At 44.4% G+C, this 15,157-nt stretch overlaps 1 protein-coding gene across 1 annotated transcript; it reads right to left on the reverse strand.

The window, feature by feature from the left end:
- Positions 1 to 9,425: 9,425 nt before the first annotated feature.
- Positions 9,426 to 15,116, reverse strand: asmt (acetylserotonin O-methyltransferase). The gene is made up of 8 exons (XM_024007764.2): positions 14,715 to 15,116; positions 14,457 to 14,631; positions 13,974 to 14,103; positions 13,819 to 13,887; positions 13,275 to 13,393; positions 12,443 to 12,583; positions 12,220 to 12,342; positions 9,426 to 10,062 (listed from the first exon to the last, which is right to left on the reverse strand). The coding sequence occupies exons 1-8, from the start codon at positions 14,790 to 14,792 to the stop codon at positions 9,851 to 9,853; spliced, it is 1,047 nt and encodes a 348-aa protein (XP_023863532.1). The 5' UTR covers positions 14,793 to 15,116; the 3' UTR covers positions 9,426 to 9,850.
- Between the last annotated feature and the right edge of the window lie 41 nt (positions 15,117 to 15,157).

The raw sequence follows: 15,157 nt of genomic DNA on the forward strand, positions 1-15,157 counted from the left end.
CAGGGTGGCAGCTCTCACACCATCAGGGGGCAGCTCTCACATCCATTCAGGGTGGCAGCTCTCACCATCCATCAGGGTGGCAGCTCTCACATCCATCAGGGTGGCAGCATCTCACATCACATCAGGGTGGCAGCTCTCACATCCATCAGGGTGGCAGTCTCATCACATCACACTCAGGGTGGCAAGCTCTCACATCCATCAGGGTGGCAGCTCTCACATCCTCAGGGTGGCAGCTCTCACATCTATCAGGGTGGCAGCTCTCACATCCATCAGTGAGGTGGCAGCTCTCACATCCATCAGGTGGCCAGCTCTCACAATCCATCAGAGAGGTGGCAGCTCTCACATCCATCAGGGTGGCAGCTCTCACATCCATCGGTGCAGCTCTCACATCCATCAGCGGTGGCATGCAGGATACAGTAATAACATACTATCTAAACATTACCATGCAGGATACTGTAATAACATATTATCTAAACATTACCATGCACTAATGACCAGAAAGTATTACCACAATTGTAGGACTAGATACAATGAAGCATACAGGTGAATAATGCACACAACAGAGAATGACCACTGATAAGCATAGGCCACATCTACACAAATGCAATGACACAAAAAGTATCTGCTCTAGCAACTGAAACGTGACCGTACTGTAAACAGAATCTGCGCAGGTGCACAAGACGATGACCAACGTGGGATAGTAACTGCTCCCCGAGAATGGCAGGCTAAATGAGGCAAATGCTACATAAGGCTAAGGCTTAATACAGTACATGGTAGCATGAGGCTACACAGTGGTTGTCTATGTCCATAAACATAATGATATGCATACCCAGACAATATGAACATAATATATAGGCTATCCTAAACGAGGCATGTGGTACACATCATTACAAGCTAGCATGACTGGCTAACATCTTGGCTAGTAGGCTAAAAGTAGCATGACGCACATGGAAAACGAATAACTAAATAAACCTTATAAACATCATAAATACTCTGCCTTAGCAACACCCAACTAAAATCCCAATCATTTCTAACAGTACTTACAATTAGATCCACGCACTAAACACGGGTCAAATACAAAAACACAATAAACATGAGGAACAGTCCAGCAAGTCCATACTCTTCTGACTGTGATCTCACTCTGACAGCAGGAGCAGGGTTCCGTGAGATGCACAGGGAACAGTGAACTATCATTGGCTGATACAAGTGGGGTGACTTGGAGGTACCACTATGGTGAAAACATGGCTACACTAGCCAAACCACGCCCACAACCAGCTGAACCTCCAGTGTCACAGGCTCATACCAGCACACCACGGAGGGCCAGCTCAGTATCTACGATGAGGAAAAGATCACCACCATTGGTCACCAAAAGGGATGCCCATCCTGACCAAGTGGAGGCTGACCAGTCCCCTTTCTTATGCACCATCTCGTTCACTGCCAGCTGTTGTGGCTCATATTCAAGAGGATGCTGAAGATTTAACCCCTGCAGCCCCACATCACTCTCTCAAGCCTAAAGCTGATCATCAGCGCCTCCATCAGCATGAACCCTCGACAATGCCCTCACCTTTAGCATCAGAGTCGCCATCAGCCCCAGTCTTGGATCACAGTGGTGCTAGAGCCCTCTCCAGGGAAGGAGGAGTTACCAGAGCTCACCCTGAGAGAGCACCCTACTCCAGCCAACGTATCTGTCAGGAATCAAGGTAAGACCCAGATGCAGACATGTCGAGTTGACAATGGCTTAATAATCCAGCAGGGACAGGCAATAGACAGGTCAAGGCAGGCAGGGGTCAGTAAATCAGAGGTGGGTCAACGGTACCGGGCGGCAGGCAGGCTCAGGGTCAGGGTAGGCGGGGTCAACAATCCAGAGGTGGGGCAAAGGTACAGGTCAGCAGACAGGCTCAGGATCAGGGGAAGGCAGAGTGGTCAGGAAGGCGGGCTTAGAGTCAGGACAGGCAAGGGTCAAAAACCAGGAGGGCGAGAAAAAGAAAGACTGGGAAAAGCAGGAGCTGAGAACAAAAACGTTGGTTGACTTGACAAACAAGACGAACTGGCAACGGATAAACAGAGAACACAGGTATAAATACACAGGGGATAATGGGGAAGATGGGTGACACCTGGAGGGGGGTGGAGACAGTCACAAAGACAGGTGAAACAAATCAGAGTGTGACAGTATCAGAATGTCAGTCAGACCCTGTCTGGTGGGGTTTACCTCATCCTACCTTCCAAGTCCAACCTGTCACCGTCCAATGGTGTCTGCCTGCCCCCAATCTGCTTTAGGCTGGCCCGGTCTGTCAGCCCCTGCCTGGTGGGACTTGCCTGTCACCACCTTGTGGTCTCTGCTGGCCACTACTGCTATTACCCTGCTAGCTCCAGTCTCTAGAACCTCACCCTCTGCCCTACTAGGTCCTCAGTTCATAGCACCTATAGCCCAAGCAGGTCAAGAACATCTTAGTCCTCAGTTCCCTGATCACCTAGTGCCTTTACAGTCTCCTGCTATGCTATGTCCCTAGTTTCCTATCCCAGTAGGCACAGCGCTTTCTGTCCCGATAGGCCTAACATCCCCCAGCTCACAGTCTGTAGCTCAGTCAGGCCCCAAGTCACTAGCTCTGTCGGGCCCCAAGTTACTAGCTCTGGGCACTCCGGGACCAGGGGTCCGGCTCTCTCCCATCTTTGAGTCTTCTTCACCCTCTCTTTCAAGTGTGCAGCTGTCTTCCGTCCTGAGATCTCTGTTCGTTGCTGCTGTGGGGATCCAGCTGATTTCAGCTCCTATTATTTACCTCATACATACAGCACATAATACTCACTCACTCGGTCACCCACAATTATTTCTGTTAAACTCATACATACAGTGCCTTCAGAAAGTATTCACACCCCTTGACTTTCTCCACATTTTGTTGTGTTACAGCCTGAAGTAACACACTACACAAAATACTCCATAATGAATTATGTTTTTAGAAATGATTTGAAATTAATGAAAAATGAAAATCTGAAATATCTTGAGTCAATAAGTATTCAACCTAAATAAGTTCAGGAGTAAAAATGTACTTAACAAGTAATATAAAAGTTGCATGGACTCACTCCTGTGTGCAATAATAGTGTTTAACATGATTTTTGAATGACTACTCATCTTTGTACCCCACACATACAATTATCAGTCGAGCAGGGAATATCAAGGACAGATTCAACCACAAAGACCATGGAGGTTTTCCAATGCCTCGCAAAAAAGGGCACCTATTGGTAGATTGGTAAATATAAAAAAAAAAATAGACATTGAATATCCCTTTGAGCATGGTGAAGTTATTAATTACACTTTGGATGATGTATCAATACACCCAGTAAACTCAAAGTTACAGACGTCCTTCCTAACTCAGTTGCCAAAGAGAAAGGTAACTGCCCAGGTATTTCACCATGAGGCCAATGGTGACTTTAAAACAATTACAGAGTTTAAAGGCTGTGACAGGAGAAAATTACAACATTAAGGTTATTCCACAATACCGACAGAGTGAAAAGAAGGAAGCCTGTACAGAATAAAAATATTCCAAAACATGCATCATGTTAGCAACAAGGCACTAAAGTAACACTGCAAACTTTTTGTCCTGAATACAATGTGTTATGTTTGGGGTAAATCCATGACAACACATGACTGAGTACCACTCTCCATATATTTTCAAGCTTAGTGGTGGCTGTATCATGATATGGGTATGCTTGTAATAGTTAAGGACAGGATAAAACATTTACGGAATGGCGCTAAGCACAGGCATAATCCTAGAGGTAAACCTGGTTCAGTCTGCTTTCCACCAGACACTGGGATATGAATTCACATTTCAGCAGGACAATAGCCTAAAACACAAGGCTAAATCTACACCGGAGTTGCTTACCAAGAATACAGTGAATGTTCCTGAGTGGCCAACTTACAGTTTTGACTTAAATCTGCTTTAAAATCTATGGCAAGACCTGAAATCAACAATTTGACAGAGCTTGAAGAATTTTGAAAAAGATTATGGGCAAATGTTGTACAATCCAGGTGGGTAAAGTTCTTAGAGACTTACCAGAAATACTCACAGCTGTAATCACTGCCAACGGTGATTCTAACACATATTGACTACTTATCTAATCAAGATACTGTATATTAGTGTTTTATTTTTTCATAAATGTTTTACAAATGTTAGAATGTTTCTTCCACTTTGACGTTACAGAGTATTTTGTATAGATTGTTGACAAAAAATGACAATTAAATCCATTTGAATCCCACTTTGTAACACAATGAAATGTGGAAAAAAACGAAGGGTTGTGAATACATTCTGAAGGTACATACAGTTGAAGTCAGAAGTTTACATACACCTTAGCAAAATACATTTAAACTCAGTTTTTCACAGTTCCTGACATTTAATCCGAGTAAGAATTCCCTGTCTTAGGTCAGTTAGGATCACCACTTTATTTTAAGAATGTGAAATGCCAGAATAATAGTAGAGAGAATGATTTATTTCAGCTTTGATTTCTTTCATCACATTCCCAGTGGGTCAGAAGTTTACATACACTTATTTAGTATTTGGTAGCATAGCCTTCAAATTGTTTTAACTTGATCAAAGGTTTTGGGTAGCCTTCCACAAGCTTCCCACCATAAGTTGGGTGAATTTTGTCCCATTTCTCCTGACAGAGCTGGTGTAACTGAGTCAGGTTTGTAGGCCTCCTTGCTTGCACACACTTTTACAGTTCTGCCCACAAATTTTCTATAGGATTGAGGTCAGGGCTTTGTGATGGCCACTCCAATACCCTGATTTTGTTGTCCTTAAGCCATTTTGCCACAACTTCGGAAGTATGCTTGGGGTCATTGGTCCATTTGGAAGACCAATTTTTGCGACCAAGCTTTAACTTCCTGACTGATGTCTTGAGATGGTTGCTTCAATATATCCACATAATTGTCCTTCCTCATGATGCCATCTATTTTGTGAGTGCACCAGGTCCTCCTGCAGCAAAGCACCGCCACAACATGATGCTGCACCCGTGCTTCACGGTTGGGTGGTGTTCTTTGGCTTGCAAGCATCCCCTTTTTCCTTCAAACATAACAATGGTCATTATGGCCAAACAGTTTTCTATTTTTGTTTCATCAGACCAGAGGAATTTCTCCGAAATTACGATCTTTGTCCCCCGTGCAGTTGCAAACCGTAGTCTGGCTTTTTTATGGCGGTTTTGGAGTAGTGGTTCTTTCTTGCTGAGCGGGCTTTCAGGTTATGTCAATGTAGGACCCGTTTTACTGTGTGATATAGATACTTTTGTACCTGTCCTCCAGCATCTTCACAAGGCCCTTTGCTGTTGTTCTGGGATTGCACTTTTTGCACCAAAGCACGTTCATCTCTAGGAGACAGAGCGTGTCTCCTTCCTGAGTTGTATGACTGCTGCGTGTCCATGGTGTTTATAGTTGCGTACTATTGTTTGTTCAGATGAACGTGGTATTCAAGCGTTTGGAAATTGCTCCCAAGGATGAACCAGACTTGTGGAGGTCTACAATTTTTTTCTGAGATCTTGGCTTATTTCTTTTGATTTTCCCATGATGTCAAGCAAAGAGGCACTGAGTTTGAAGGTAGCCTTGAAATACATCCACAGGTACACTCTCCAATTGACTCAAATGATGTCAATTAGCCTATCAGAAGCTTCTAAAGCCATGACATCATTTTCTGCTGAATTTTCCAAGCTGTTTAAAGGCACAGTCAACCTTAGTGTATGTAAACTTCTGACCCACTGGAATTGTGATACAGTGAATTATAAGTGAAATAATCTGTCTGTAAACAATTGTTGGAAAAATGACTTGTGTCATGCACAAAGTAGATGTCCTAACCGACTTGCCAAAACTATAGTTTGTCAACAAGAAATTTGTGGAGTGGTTGAAAAACGAGTTTTAATGACTCCAAATAAGTGTATGTAAACTTCCGACTTCAACTGTAGCTATTCGTCTCTCCGGTCATCATCAGCTCTGAGCTTTACAGCCTCTCTGAATGCGGAAGCTATCACACACTGCCTTTCTCTCCGTAATCACACACACAAGCAAACACATGTGCGCGCACACAGAAACACAGCAAATAAGCAATACTATCCTTATGCCTTCTACATACAACTATGACATGTTTTCAGCAACGGAGGCACATGCACACGCACACGCACACACACCTCCAGTGTCAGAATAAGATATGAGCAGCTTATTCCCATGCAGCAGCAGCAGCAGGGAAGCCCATCTGATAGTTGTCTGATGCATTACCATAATGATTGGTTCTCTCTGCTACACACAGGAAACACCTGCTGGAACACACATAATACTAACCAGGACTCTCTGGAGACTGTATTACTGATTTAAAGACTAGGCATTAGCTCAGGGAGCCTTCGTGTCTCAGGCAAGGTTCCTTCTCATCCAACCCAAACCACTTTCATTACGTATCTATGTATGTACAGTAGGTACAATATTAGACATTCATATTATCAAAACCCAAACTTTAGACATTTAAATAATCTATATTTCGAAACTTGTTAGGATGAGTCAGTGACAGCTTGGAGGAAGAGAATCTAGCAGCCGTTTGAACCCTCTCTCTCTCTCTCTGCTCCTTTCATTTCCCGTCGCTGAATTTCTGAATTTTTATACATTTAATGTAGCCTACAGTTGGTTCCTAAAATGTGAGGAAGATCTATTTATAAAATGTCTCTATGCATTTATAGTGACAGTATAAGTATGTAGAGCAACGTGCAGCATGCTTGGGTAGTCAGAGGTTTGTAGTAATGTCACTGAGGGCCGGATGGATGGATGGATAGATGGGCACACGGACAGACGGACGGACAGACAGGAGTAATGTCACTAAGGCCTTCTACATACAACTATAACATTTTTTCAGCAACGGAGGCACATGCACACAGACCGGCGGGCGGGCGGGCGGACGGACAGACAGACAGACAGTAGTAATGTTTGCTGTCCTTGCTGCAGCTCATTATGTTGCCATGTACAGATAATGAGAGTGGAGCTGGCTAATTATCCACATAATCTAATGAGTACCAAGCTTTCTCCACTGACAGACATGACTGCACACAGCTGACTTTAGCCAGACTTGATCTTAATCAACAGTGGCAGAACTGATCAATCGTTCTGTTTTGTGTATGTGTGTGCTATGTGGTGTGTGTGCGTGCATGCTTGAGTGCGTGTGTCTGGCCTGATGCTGTGAGAGACAGGCCTAGGACCGTTACAAATAATCATTGGGAATATGCTAATGAGTTGAACTGTGGTTGGATGTTTTTAAAGGCCATTTTCCCCTGGCAGCAGTCACCCACATCAACCGCATCCATTTAACCTTAAACATCACTCTCACTGCTCAATACCTGTCTCACTGTCTTGTTACATTACAAAGATCACTGTCTCACCCCTCAGTACCTGTTTCTCTGTCCAGTTTTACATTCATTATTATAAACCTCACTGCTCATGAAGGGAGAGAGAGAGGGAGAGGAATAAGTGATTATCAGGGTTGAGATATATGGTCCTCAGAGACAGACAGCTACACACACATGGACAGACACACACCGTGTTGAGACCCACCCCTGAATTAGTACTTAGTAAGAGAAGCCCTTAGAAACCCTGAATTAGTACTTAGTAAGAGAAGCCCTTAGAAAATATAATATATTCGAGATTCATTGAAGCATCTTTACACAGTGTGGAAGGACCACCAGAGGGCAGGCTGGGCTCACGGATGGTAGCCCAACAAGGCATGGGAGACAAGGTGACCAGAGGCAATTAAGCACAGCTGACACTACTAATGAGATATTCTCCTTCCCCTATAAGAGAGAGTATGGAACCAGGGGAGAGGGAGGAAGAACTATCTCTGGAAGATGGCCACCGAGACAGAGGAGCTATCTATGAAGAACCATTAAGACGGTGACAATCCCGTGACTTTTGTTGTAGTTTAAAGACAATCGTATTGTGTTCCTGTTGGATCTGGAGAAGAAGATGTATGTTATTTTTCCCTTGGGAGATTTTCATTGATTATGTTGGAGTGTTTGTGTTGACCAAATGCCCTCAATATAGAACTGTGTTCAATCAAGAAAACCTACTCCTGACTCGTTTGTTCCACCTTCCCGCTTTGAAAGTGATGCCCAATTACTTGGTCCGCTCACAACAGCTTTAACCTTCCAACCCCACAGCCCTAACCTAACCCACACCAGTCTACTTCTGGCAGGAGGAAGAGGAAGGAAGGGAGAGGACTGATGAGGAAGAGGAATCAGAGTTGTGCAATCATTCAGAGAGTAAGAGAGTCTGCTGGCCACAGGTGTCTGGTAATGAATGTGTGGGAAAAAAATAGTTTTTGGTGTGTGTGCGTGTAGCCTACAGGGCAGACAGGCTTCGTCCTCAGCTCAATACTGCTGTCACCGAGACGTCAGCATGAATAACTGAATGTATATACTGGAGAAAAGCAGGCTTACATCAGAAAAAGTTTTTTATTGAATTGTGAGAAGTGTGTGTCTGTCTCTCTTGGCTTGTGCGAGCCAGAATGGCTCATTGTTTCTGTAGGGTGAGGCAGCTTGATGTACAAGTACACCCACTGGACAGGATGCTAGTCTATCATAGGGCCTTACCCCCAATCTATCTCCTTAATGCTGAGTGCAAAGCAGAGATGCATCAGGTCCCATTTTTACAGTCTTTGGTATGACTCAGCCAGGGATTAAACTCACAACCTTCCAATCTCAAGAGGACACTCCAACCACAAGGACACTATCACCTAAATACTTATAATCAAACAAGGCCTTGTTTGACCAGGGCCGACCATTTTATTTAACTAGGCAAGTCAGTTAAGAACAAATTCTTATTTACAATGACGGCCTACACCGGCCAAACCTGGACAACGCTGGGCAATTTGTGCGCCTCCCTATGGGACTCCAAATCACAGTCGGTTGTGATACAGCCTGGATTCAAACCAGGGTGTCTGTAGTGACGCCTCAAGCACTGAGATGCAGTGCCTTAGACCGCCACTCAGGAGCCCATGCAGAGCTAATATTTAAACAATATTCCTACAGCAAAATGTGGTTTTCTTGCAAAAATATACAGTAGGAAAATCTTGCTATAACCTCTACAAAAAAGTTAACTTTTGCCAAGAATAACCAAGACTCACATAAACACACACACACATGGTCAGTGGCTGTGAGTGTATGCCCTGGAGCAGTTGTCTTACAGGAGCGTCATGCAAAGGCCTCTGGATAAAGAACAGTGACATCATCACAGAGTGTTCGTGTGGTGTGAAGTGAACCAGCCTGAGGCCAGATTAGTCTGGTGAAGAGGAGGAGGGGAAGAGAAGGGGAGGATGAATGTCCTTGAACCCCCCTCCTCCCACTTTACTTCCACCCTTCCTCCCCAGAGAACAAATCAGAGAACCAATCAGAAACAGAGAAGCTGTAGAACATTGACTGTAGAACAACACAGTTTTAATGGGTAAATATTCTATCATATCAGAAGAACAAAGGTTTTAACATACAAATAAAGATTACAAAGACAATAGGTTTACTACCTAGGCTACAGAGATAGACAGGTCTACAGAGATAATAACGGTCTATCATTTCATTTGACACCGTTAATAATAAACCTCCAGCAACAGGAAATGTGAATTATTATGTAGATTGTAATTCATCTATAATTTTGTAGGGGTTGATTCATTTTCCGTTAATCAAGTCTGCCATTTTGTAGTGGAAATTACAAGCTTAAGAAGCCTTTTCAAACCTTGAATACACTACAAAATGCATTTTTAAAATTCTTTGCGACAACAGAGCGATCAAATTAAGATAGCAGATCTGTACATCAGCAACATCAACAGTAGATATAGAGACTTCTCTACTTGCGTCCCAGGACAGCATCATAGATCTTGCCTGTCCTCTCCACCTGTATGTTTTGAAACCCTGCGGCTGTCAGCAGGGCAGTGTACTCTGCTGCCGTCCGCTCTTTCCCCTCCGTCTGCACCAGCATGTTCAGAGAGTACAGCTGGGCTGTCAGAGGCCCTGACCCGTCTTCACACAGCAACGCCTCTACCACCAACACACCGCCTCCTACACACACACACACGCACAGACACACACACACAAACACACAATCTCACACGCACATACACACGCACACAAACACAGAAAACATATAATGAGTGCCTGATTGCGTTCTTTGGCTCTGGGCTACGATGGCCTGGCTGTGTTCTTCCTCAGTTGTCCTTCCCAGACTGCTGCTTACTCTGTTAGTTTCTATCAGAAGGTTGAGCTGAAGGTTAAAAGAAAATCCTCATTTGCATCTCTGCGGAATATGTGTGTGTGTTATGTTCTTGCCAGTGTGTGTGTGTGTGTTTGTGTTATGTAACAAGCCTCTGGCTACAGCGGAGCTCTCAAAGACCATAGTGTTTGTGTGTGGCTACTTGTGGGCTTGTCTGATAGGATGCTGTTCTTGACACAGTCACCCGAGGGGAGGGGGGGGGCGGACGAGTAAGTAGAGGGGTGGATTTATGACAGTGCAGCTATGGGACACACAGACAACAACAAACAGAATTTGGCTACCAGCTCTCACAGTCTCACATCAGAATAGGACGTCCATTCATGTTTCTCGAACCTCAAATTTCAAGGTTGTTCGAAACATCAAATTTATAAGTGTTTAAGGTTAAGTTCAGGCATTAACCCTACTAAGCTATATGGAATTGTTTTAAGAAGGTCATACCAAGGATAAATTTGCTATTTGATTCAGAATTTTAAGACCCCTTGAAGTATAACAAAAAAAAGGTAGGAAGTTTGTTCTGAAATGTCTGTCCAATATCTGAGAGATATAAGAAAGATCAGGAAACATTATTATACTTTTTCAACTTGTATTTAACCCCTTCTTTTGGGCACTAAACAGTCTCAATATACAGTACTTGAGTACAGAAGTTGGCAGATCGGCTGTACCGACTTCAGACGAGCCCCAAGAACCTTATGGGGGTCGTAGAGCAAAATGGAGAACACCATCGTGTTTGTGACAGTCTCAACCGTCAGATGCTACAGATGATTTTGTGAGAAGACTGATTTTCGGGATGTCTCATGGTCTGACAAACACTGCTGTGTCTCTGTCACCTTTCACACCAGATGAGAAGGTGCGACATCTCTACCTTAAACTGACCGATTTTTATCCTGATTTTTTATTATGCTATTTAGATTTCCGCGGGGGAGCGGACATCGACTCTAGGGGGTTAACTCTGAATGGTTAAGGTTAGGCATTAACTCTGAATTCTTAAGGTTAGGCATTGACTCTGAATGGTTAAGATAAGGCATTGACTCTGAATGGTTAAGATAAGGCATTGACTCTGAATGGTTAAGATAAGGCATTGACTCTGAATGGTTAAGATACGGGTTGAGGTAAGGCATTAACTCTGAATTATTAAGGTTAGGCATTAACTCTGAATTCTTAAGATAAGGCATTAACTCTGAATTCTTAAGATAAGGCATTAACTCTGAATGGTTAAGATAAGGCTTTAACTTTGAATGGTTAAGATAAGAGTTGAGGTCAGGCATTAACTCTGAATGGTTAAGATAAGGCATTAACTCCGAATTTTAAGGTTAGGCATTAACTCTGAATTCTTAAGGTTACGCATTAACTCTGAAGTTAGGTTAAAATGAATAAGGCTTTAACTCTGAATGGTTAAGATAAGGCTTTAACATCTGACTGGTTAAGATAAGGCTTTAACTCTGAATGGTTAAGATAAGGCATTAACTCTGAATGGTTAAGATAAGGCATTAACTCTGAATGGTTAAGATAAGGCATTTACTCCGAATGGTTAAGATAAGGCATTAACTCCGAATGGTTAAGATAAGGCATTAAATCTGAATGGTTAAGATAATCGTTAAGTTCAGGCATTAACTCTGAATGGTTAAGATAAGGGTTAAGGTTTGGGATAGGCTTAAAACTAAAATGATATTGCTAGATTCGAACTAGCAACCTTAGGAATGAGGGCGCTCACTGTTGACTCTAGTGGCCGGTTTCCACGTCATCTCAGGAAGTCGTCAGACATGGATGGGCGTTGAATACTGACTTGTATCACAGGTGACCTGGCTGCACACTCACACACAGAGACACAGCCAAGTCGCATCTGATCTTTCTCACCAGAAAGAATGACTGAATGAGAGAGAGAGATAGAGGAGGTGTGTGTGTGTGTGTGTGTGTGTGTGTGTGTGTGTGTGTGTGTGTGTGTGTACCTGGTCTGCAGGCCCTGTAGACTTTGGTCAGTAGTTCTATGCTGCGCACGTCTGTCCAGTCATGAAGGATTCTCGCCAGAATATAGAGGTCAGCATCTGGCAGTGCATCTTTGAAAAAGTCCCCTACACAAATACACAATACTGTCAGTCAAAGACAATGGCTCCTCCCATCGCTCTGTCTGAGGTCACTGATTGGCTGTCTCTCGGTGTAGGAGTTGTCTACCTTCATGGAAGCTGACCCTCTGGTTGTCGTCGGTAACAAAGTGTTCTCTGGATGTCTTTACCACCTTAGGGAGGTCAAAGATCGTCACAGTGCATTCTGGGTACACCAACACACACTGCTTGGCTAGCGCTCCACTACAACCTAGAGAGAGAGCGAGAGAGCGAGAGAGCGAGAGAGCGAGAGAGAGAGAGAGAGAGAGAGAGAGAGAGAGAGAGAGAGAGAGAGAGAGATGCAGTGATGTGTAATATAGTATTTATAATCACAGGAATAAACAGGTGATTATGTTGCCATGGTAACCTATTAACTAATTAGCAGATCAATAATCCTTAACTGACCAATGAGGTGCTGAGTCACAGGAGAGCCTGCCCAGCCCTGGTGTGTATTTGTGATGTGATGTGTCATCTCTATGTGGGTTTTACACCCAGACAGTGTCTACAGAGACACTTGTAGAAACCTGGCCTGTCTGGAAGACTGTTGAGTCCTGAGGTTGGGTGTGCTTTATCAGAACTCTGTTTAGTGGAATCTGTATTCTGAACACACTCACTCTCAAATCATAGACACACGCACAAACAGTTCAATAGTACAGGACAGGGGAGAGAAGGAATCAAAGAAGAAAACAGAATGAAAGGGAAACAAAACGCACAGAACTTTTTCTCTCCCTAGCCTCTCCCTCACTCTCTTTCCTTTTCAATAAAGTGTGTGTGTGTGTCAGCCTCAGCTTGTAGCTGCACAGCTACCCCCTGTGGTCTTTGGAGTTATTACACACAGCTCTACTCTACACAGTGACCTTTCACCTTATGTCAAGATGGTACACACACACACAACTCCTCACCCCCGAGGTCGTAGATGGTTGTGAAAGGTGAGAGGTTGAAGGCCGTTACCACGTCTCGACCACAGATGTTCCAGATGGAGTTCATCAGCTGCATAAACTTTACCATCTCCTCCTCAGACCTACACACACACACACACACACACACCTATTTTTACACATACAGTGCCAGACAGCTGTGCCCAGCAAATATAAACTGCTTCCTGAATGATTCACAACTGTTTCCTTCTCCTCCTTTTCCTCCTCCCTCCTCTCCCGTCCTTCCCCACCTCTCACACCGCCAACAACGACAGACAGATAGTCAGATAAAGAGTGAGAGAGACAGAGAGAGAGTAATGAAGAGAAAGTGTTTTGTTCTAAAATAAAATGTGATCCTTGAAAATCCCTGAACCATAAAAAATACCATTCTCATTAGATTGACTGTAAAGCTCAAGGCCATTCCACAACTTTTCTCATTTCACTGACACTTTTCCTCCAGGCAGGAAAGCAGAGGGAGAGAATGTGTGGAGGAGAAGGAGAATATGCTGTGTGTGTATGTGTGTGTCACCTGTACAGGGCTTCAAACAGATGTTCAGATTTGACACCGAACGCCTTCTCATACTGGTTACTGCCCTCCCTGGAGGTACAAAGGTCAGGTTCCTGTTTCAATTCAAATCCAAACATGTTCTCCTTGGTGAACACAACTCAGGTGAGAGGACTCACCTCACAGCGTCAGTCAGGTAGTGCCAGCAGAGGTAGATGGTCTTGGAGCTGTAGTGGATGGACTGGGTCAGGGACACTGGACTGGACTGGGTCAGATACACACTGGACTGCTCTGTGTTACTGTACATCACTAGAGACACAGAGAGGGGTATATGAAAGAGTGAGTGAGTGAGAGAGAGACAGTGTGTTACTCTGTCCATCAAGTGTGTGTGTGCATTACCCTGTCCGTCCAGAGTGTGTGTGTGTGTGTTTGCATTACCCTGTCCGCCCAGTGTGTGTGTGTGCATTACCCTGTCCGTCCAGAGTGTGTGTGTGTGTGTTTGCATTACCCTGTCCGCCCAGTGTGTGTGTGTGTGCATTACCCTGTCCGTCTAGTGTGTGTGTGTGCTGTCTCTTATACACATCTAGATGTGTATAAGAGACAGCAATGTGTGTGTGTGTGCGCATTACCCTGTCCGTCCAATGTGTGTGTGTGGGTATTACCCTGTCCGTCCAGTGTGTGTGTATTGAGTAGGTCCAGCCCGGTGCAGGCTGCCAGGAGCCTCTCAGTCCCGTCCTGGCTGGCCCTGATTCCCAGTGCTACCTCCTCTAGAGACAGGGGGTGCTGTGACGAGGCCAGCAGGTCAAACACACCCAGCTCACAGGCTGTGAACAGGGTCTAGGGGAGAGAGGGCAGGCTCAAACACACACAACAAACAGTGGTTGAGAATGGGACTTGAATCCTATGTGTGTGTGTTTTACCTTAGAGACCAGAAAGCCTTCCATATAGTCCAGAATCTTCCGGGGGTAGGCAGCAGCAGTAGTACCAGCTGGCTCCATTAGAAAAGTCTTCCCTGGTCCCTCAGCCTCTCACTAGACACCTCTGCTTGACCAGCGTAGGTTTGTGTCTGTCGCTGTATGAGACAGTGTTCCTGCGAGGCCTCCTGTTGTCAAAAGAGATCCGTATGAGTCCTTTAGGAGTGTGTCCTGAATGAGTTGGTCCCAAGTCGATCCTGGTTCTGCTACTGCTGCTAGTCCTCGTGTGTGTTGTAGTGAAACAGCCAAAAGCTCTTGTAAATGTGTGGCAGTGCAAACGACTGAGGGAGTAATATTAATGACCACTGCTGCCTCAGTCTCAGGTATAATCGGATAGCCCATATGTCTTGTGTGTGTGTGTGTGTGTGTGTGTGAGTGCAGCCCCAGTC

This window comes from Salvelinus sp. IW2-2015, linkage group LG2 (assembly GCF_002910315.2).
Source record: "Salvelinus sp. IW2-2015 linkage group LG2, ASM291031v2, whole genome shotgun sequence".
Classification (NCBI taxonomy): domain Eukaryota; kingdom Metazoa; phylum Chordata; class Actinopteri; order Salmoniformes; family Salmonidae; genus Salvelinus; species Salvelinus sp. IW2-2015.

Bases quoted from the DNA above. Each gene is read 5' to 3' on its own strand.
- asmt (XM_024007764.2), bottom strand. From the start codon at position 14,792: ATGGAGCCAGCTGGTACTACTGCTGCTGCCTACCCCCGGAAGATTCTG. The intron at 13,394-13,818 runs GTGACACACACA...GTGTGTGTGTAG, and splicing joins CTGTTTGAAGCCCTGTACAG to GTCTGAGGAGGAGATGGTAA. The intron at 12,584-13,274 runs GTGAGGAGTTGT...CTCTCTCTCTAG, and splicing joins AACCATCTACGACCTCGGGG to GTTGTAGTGGAGCGCTAGCC.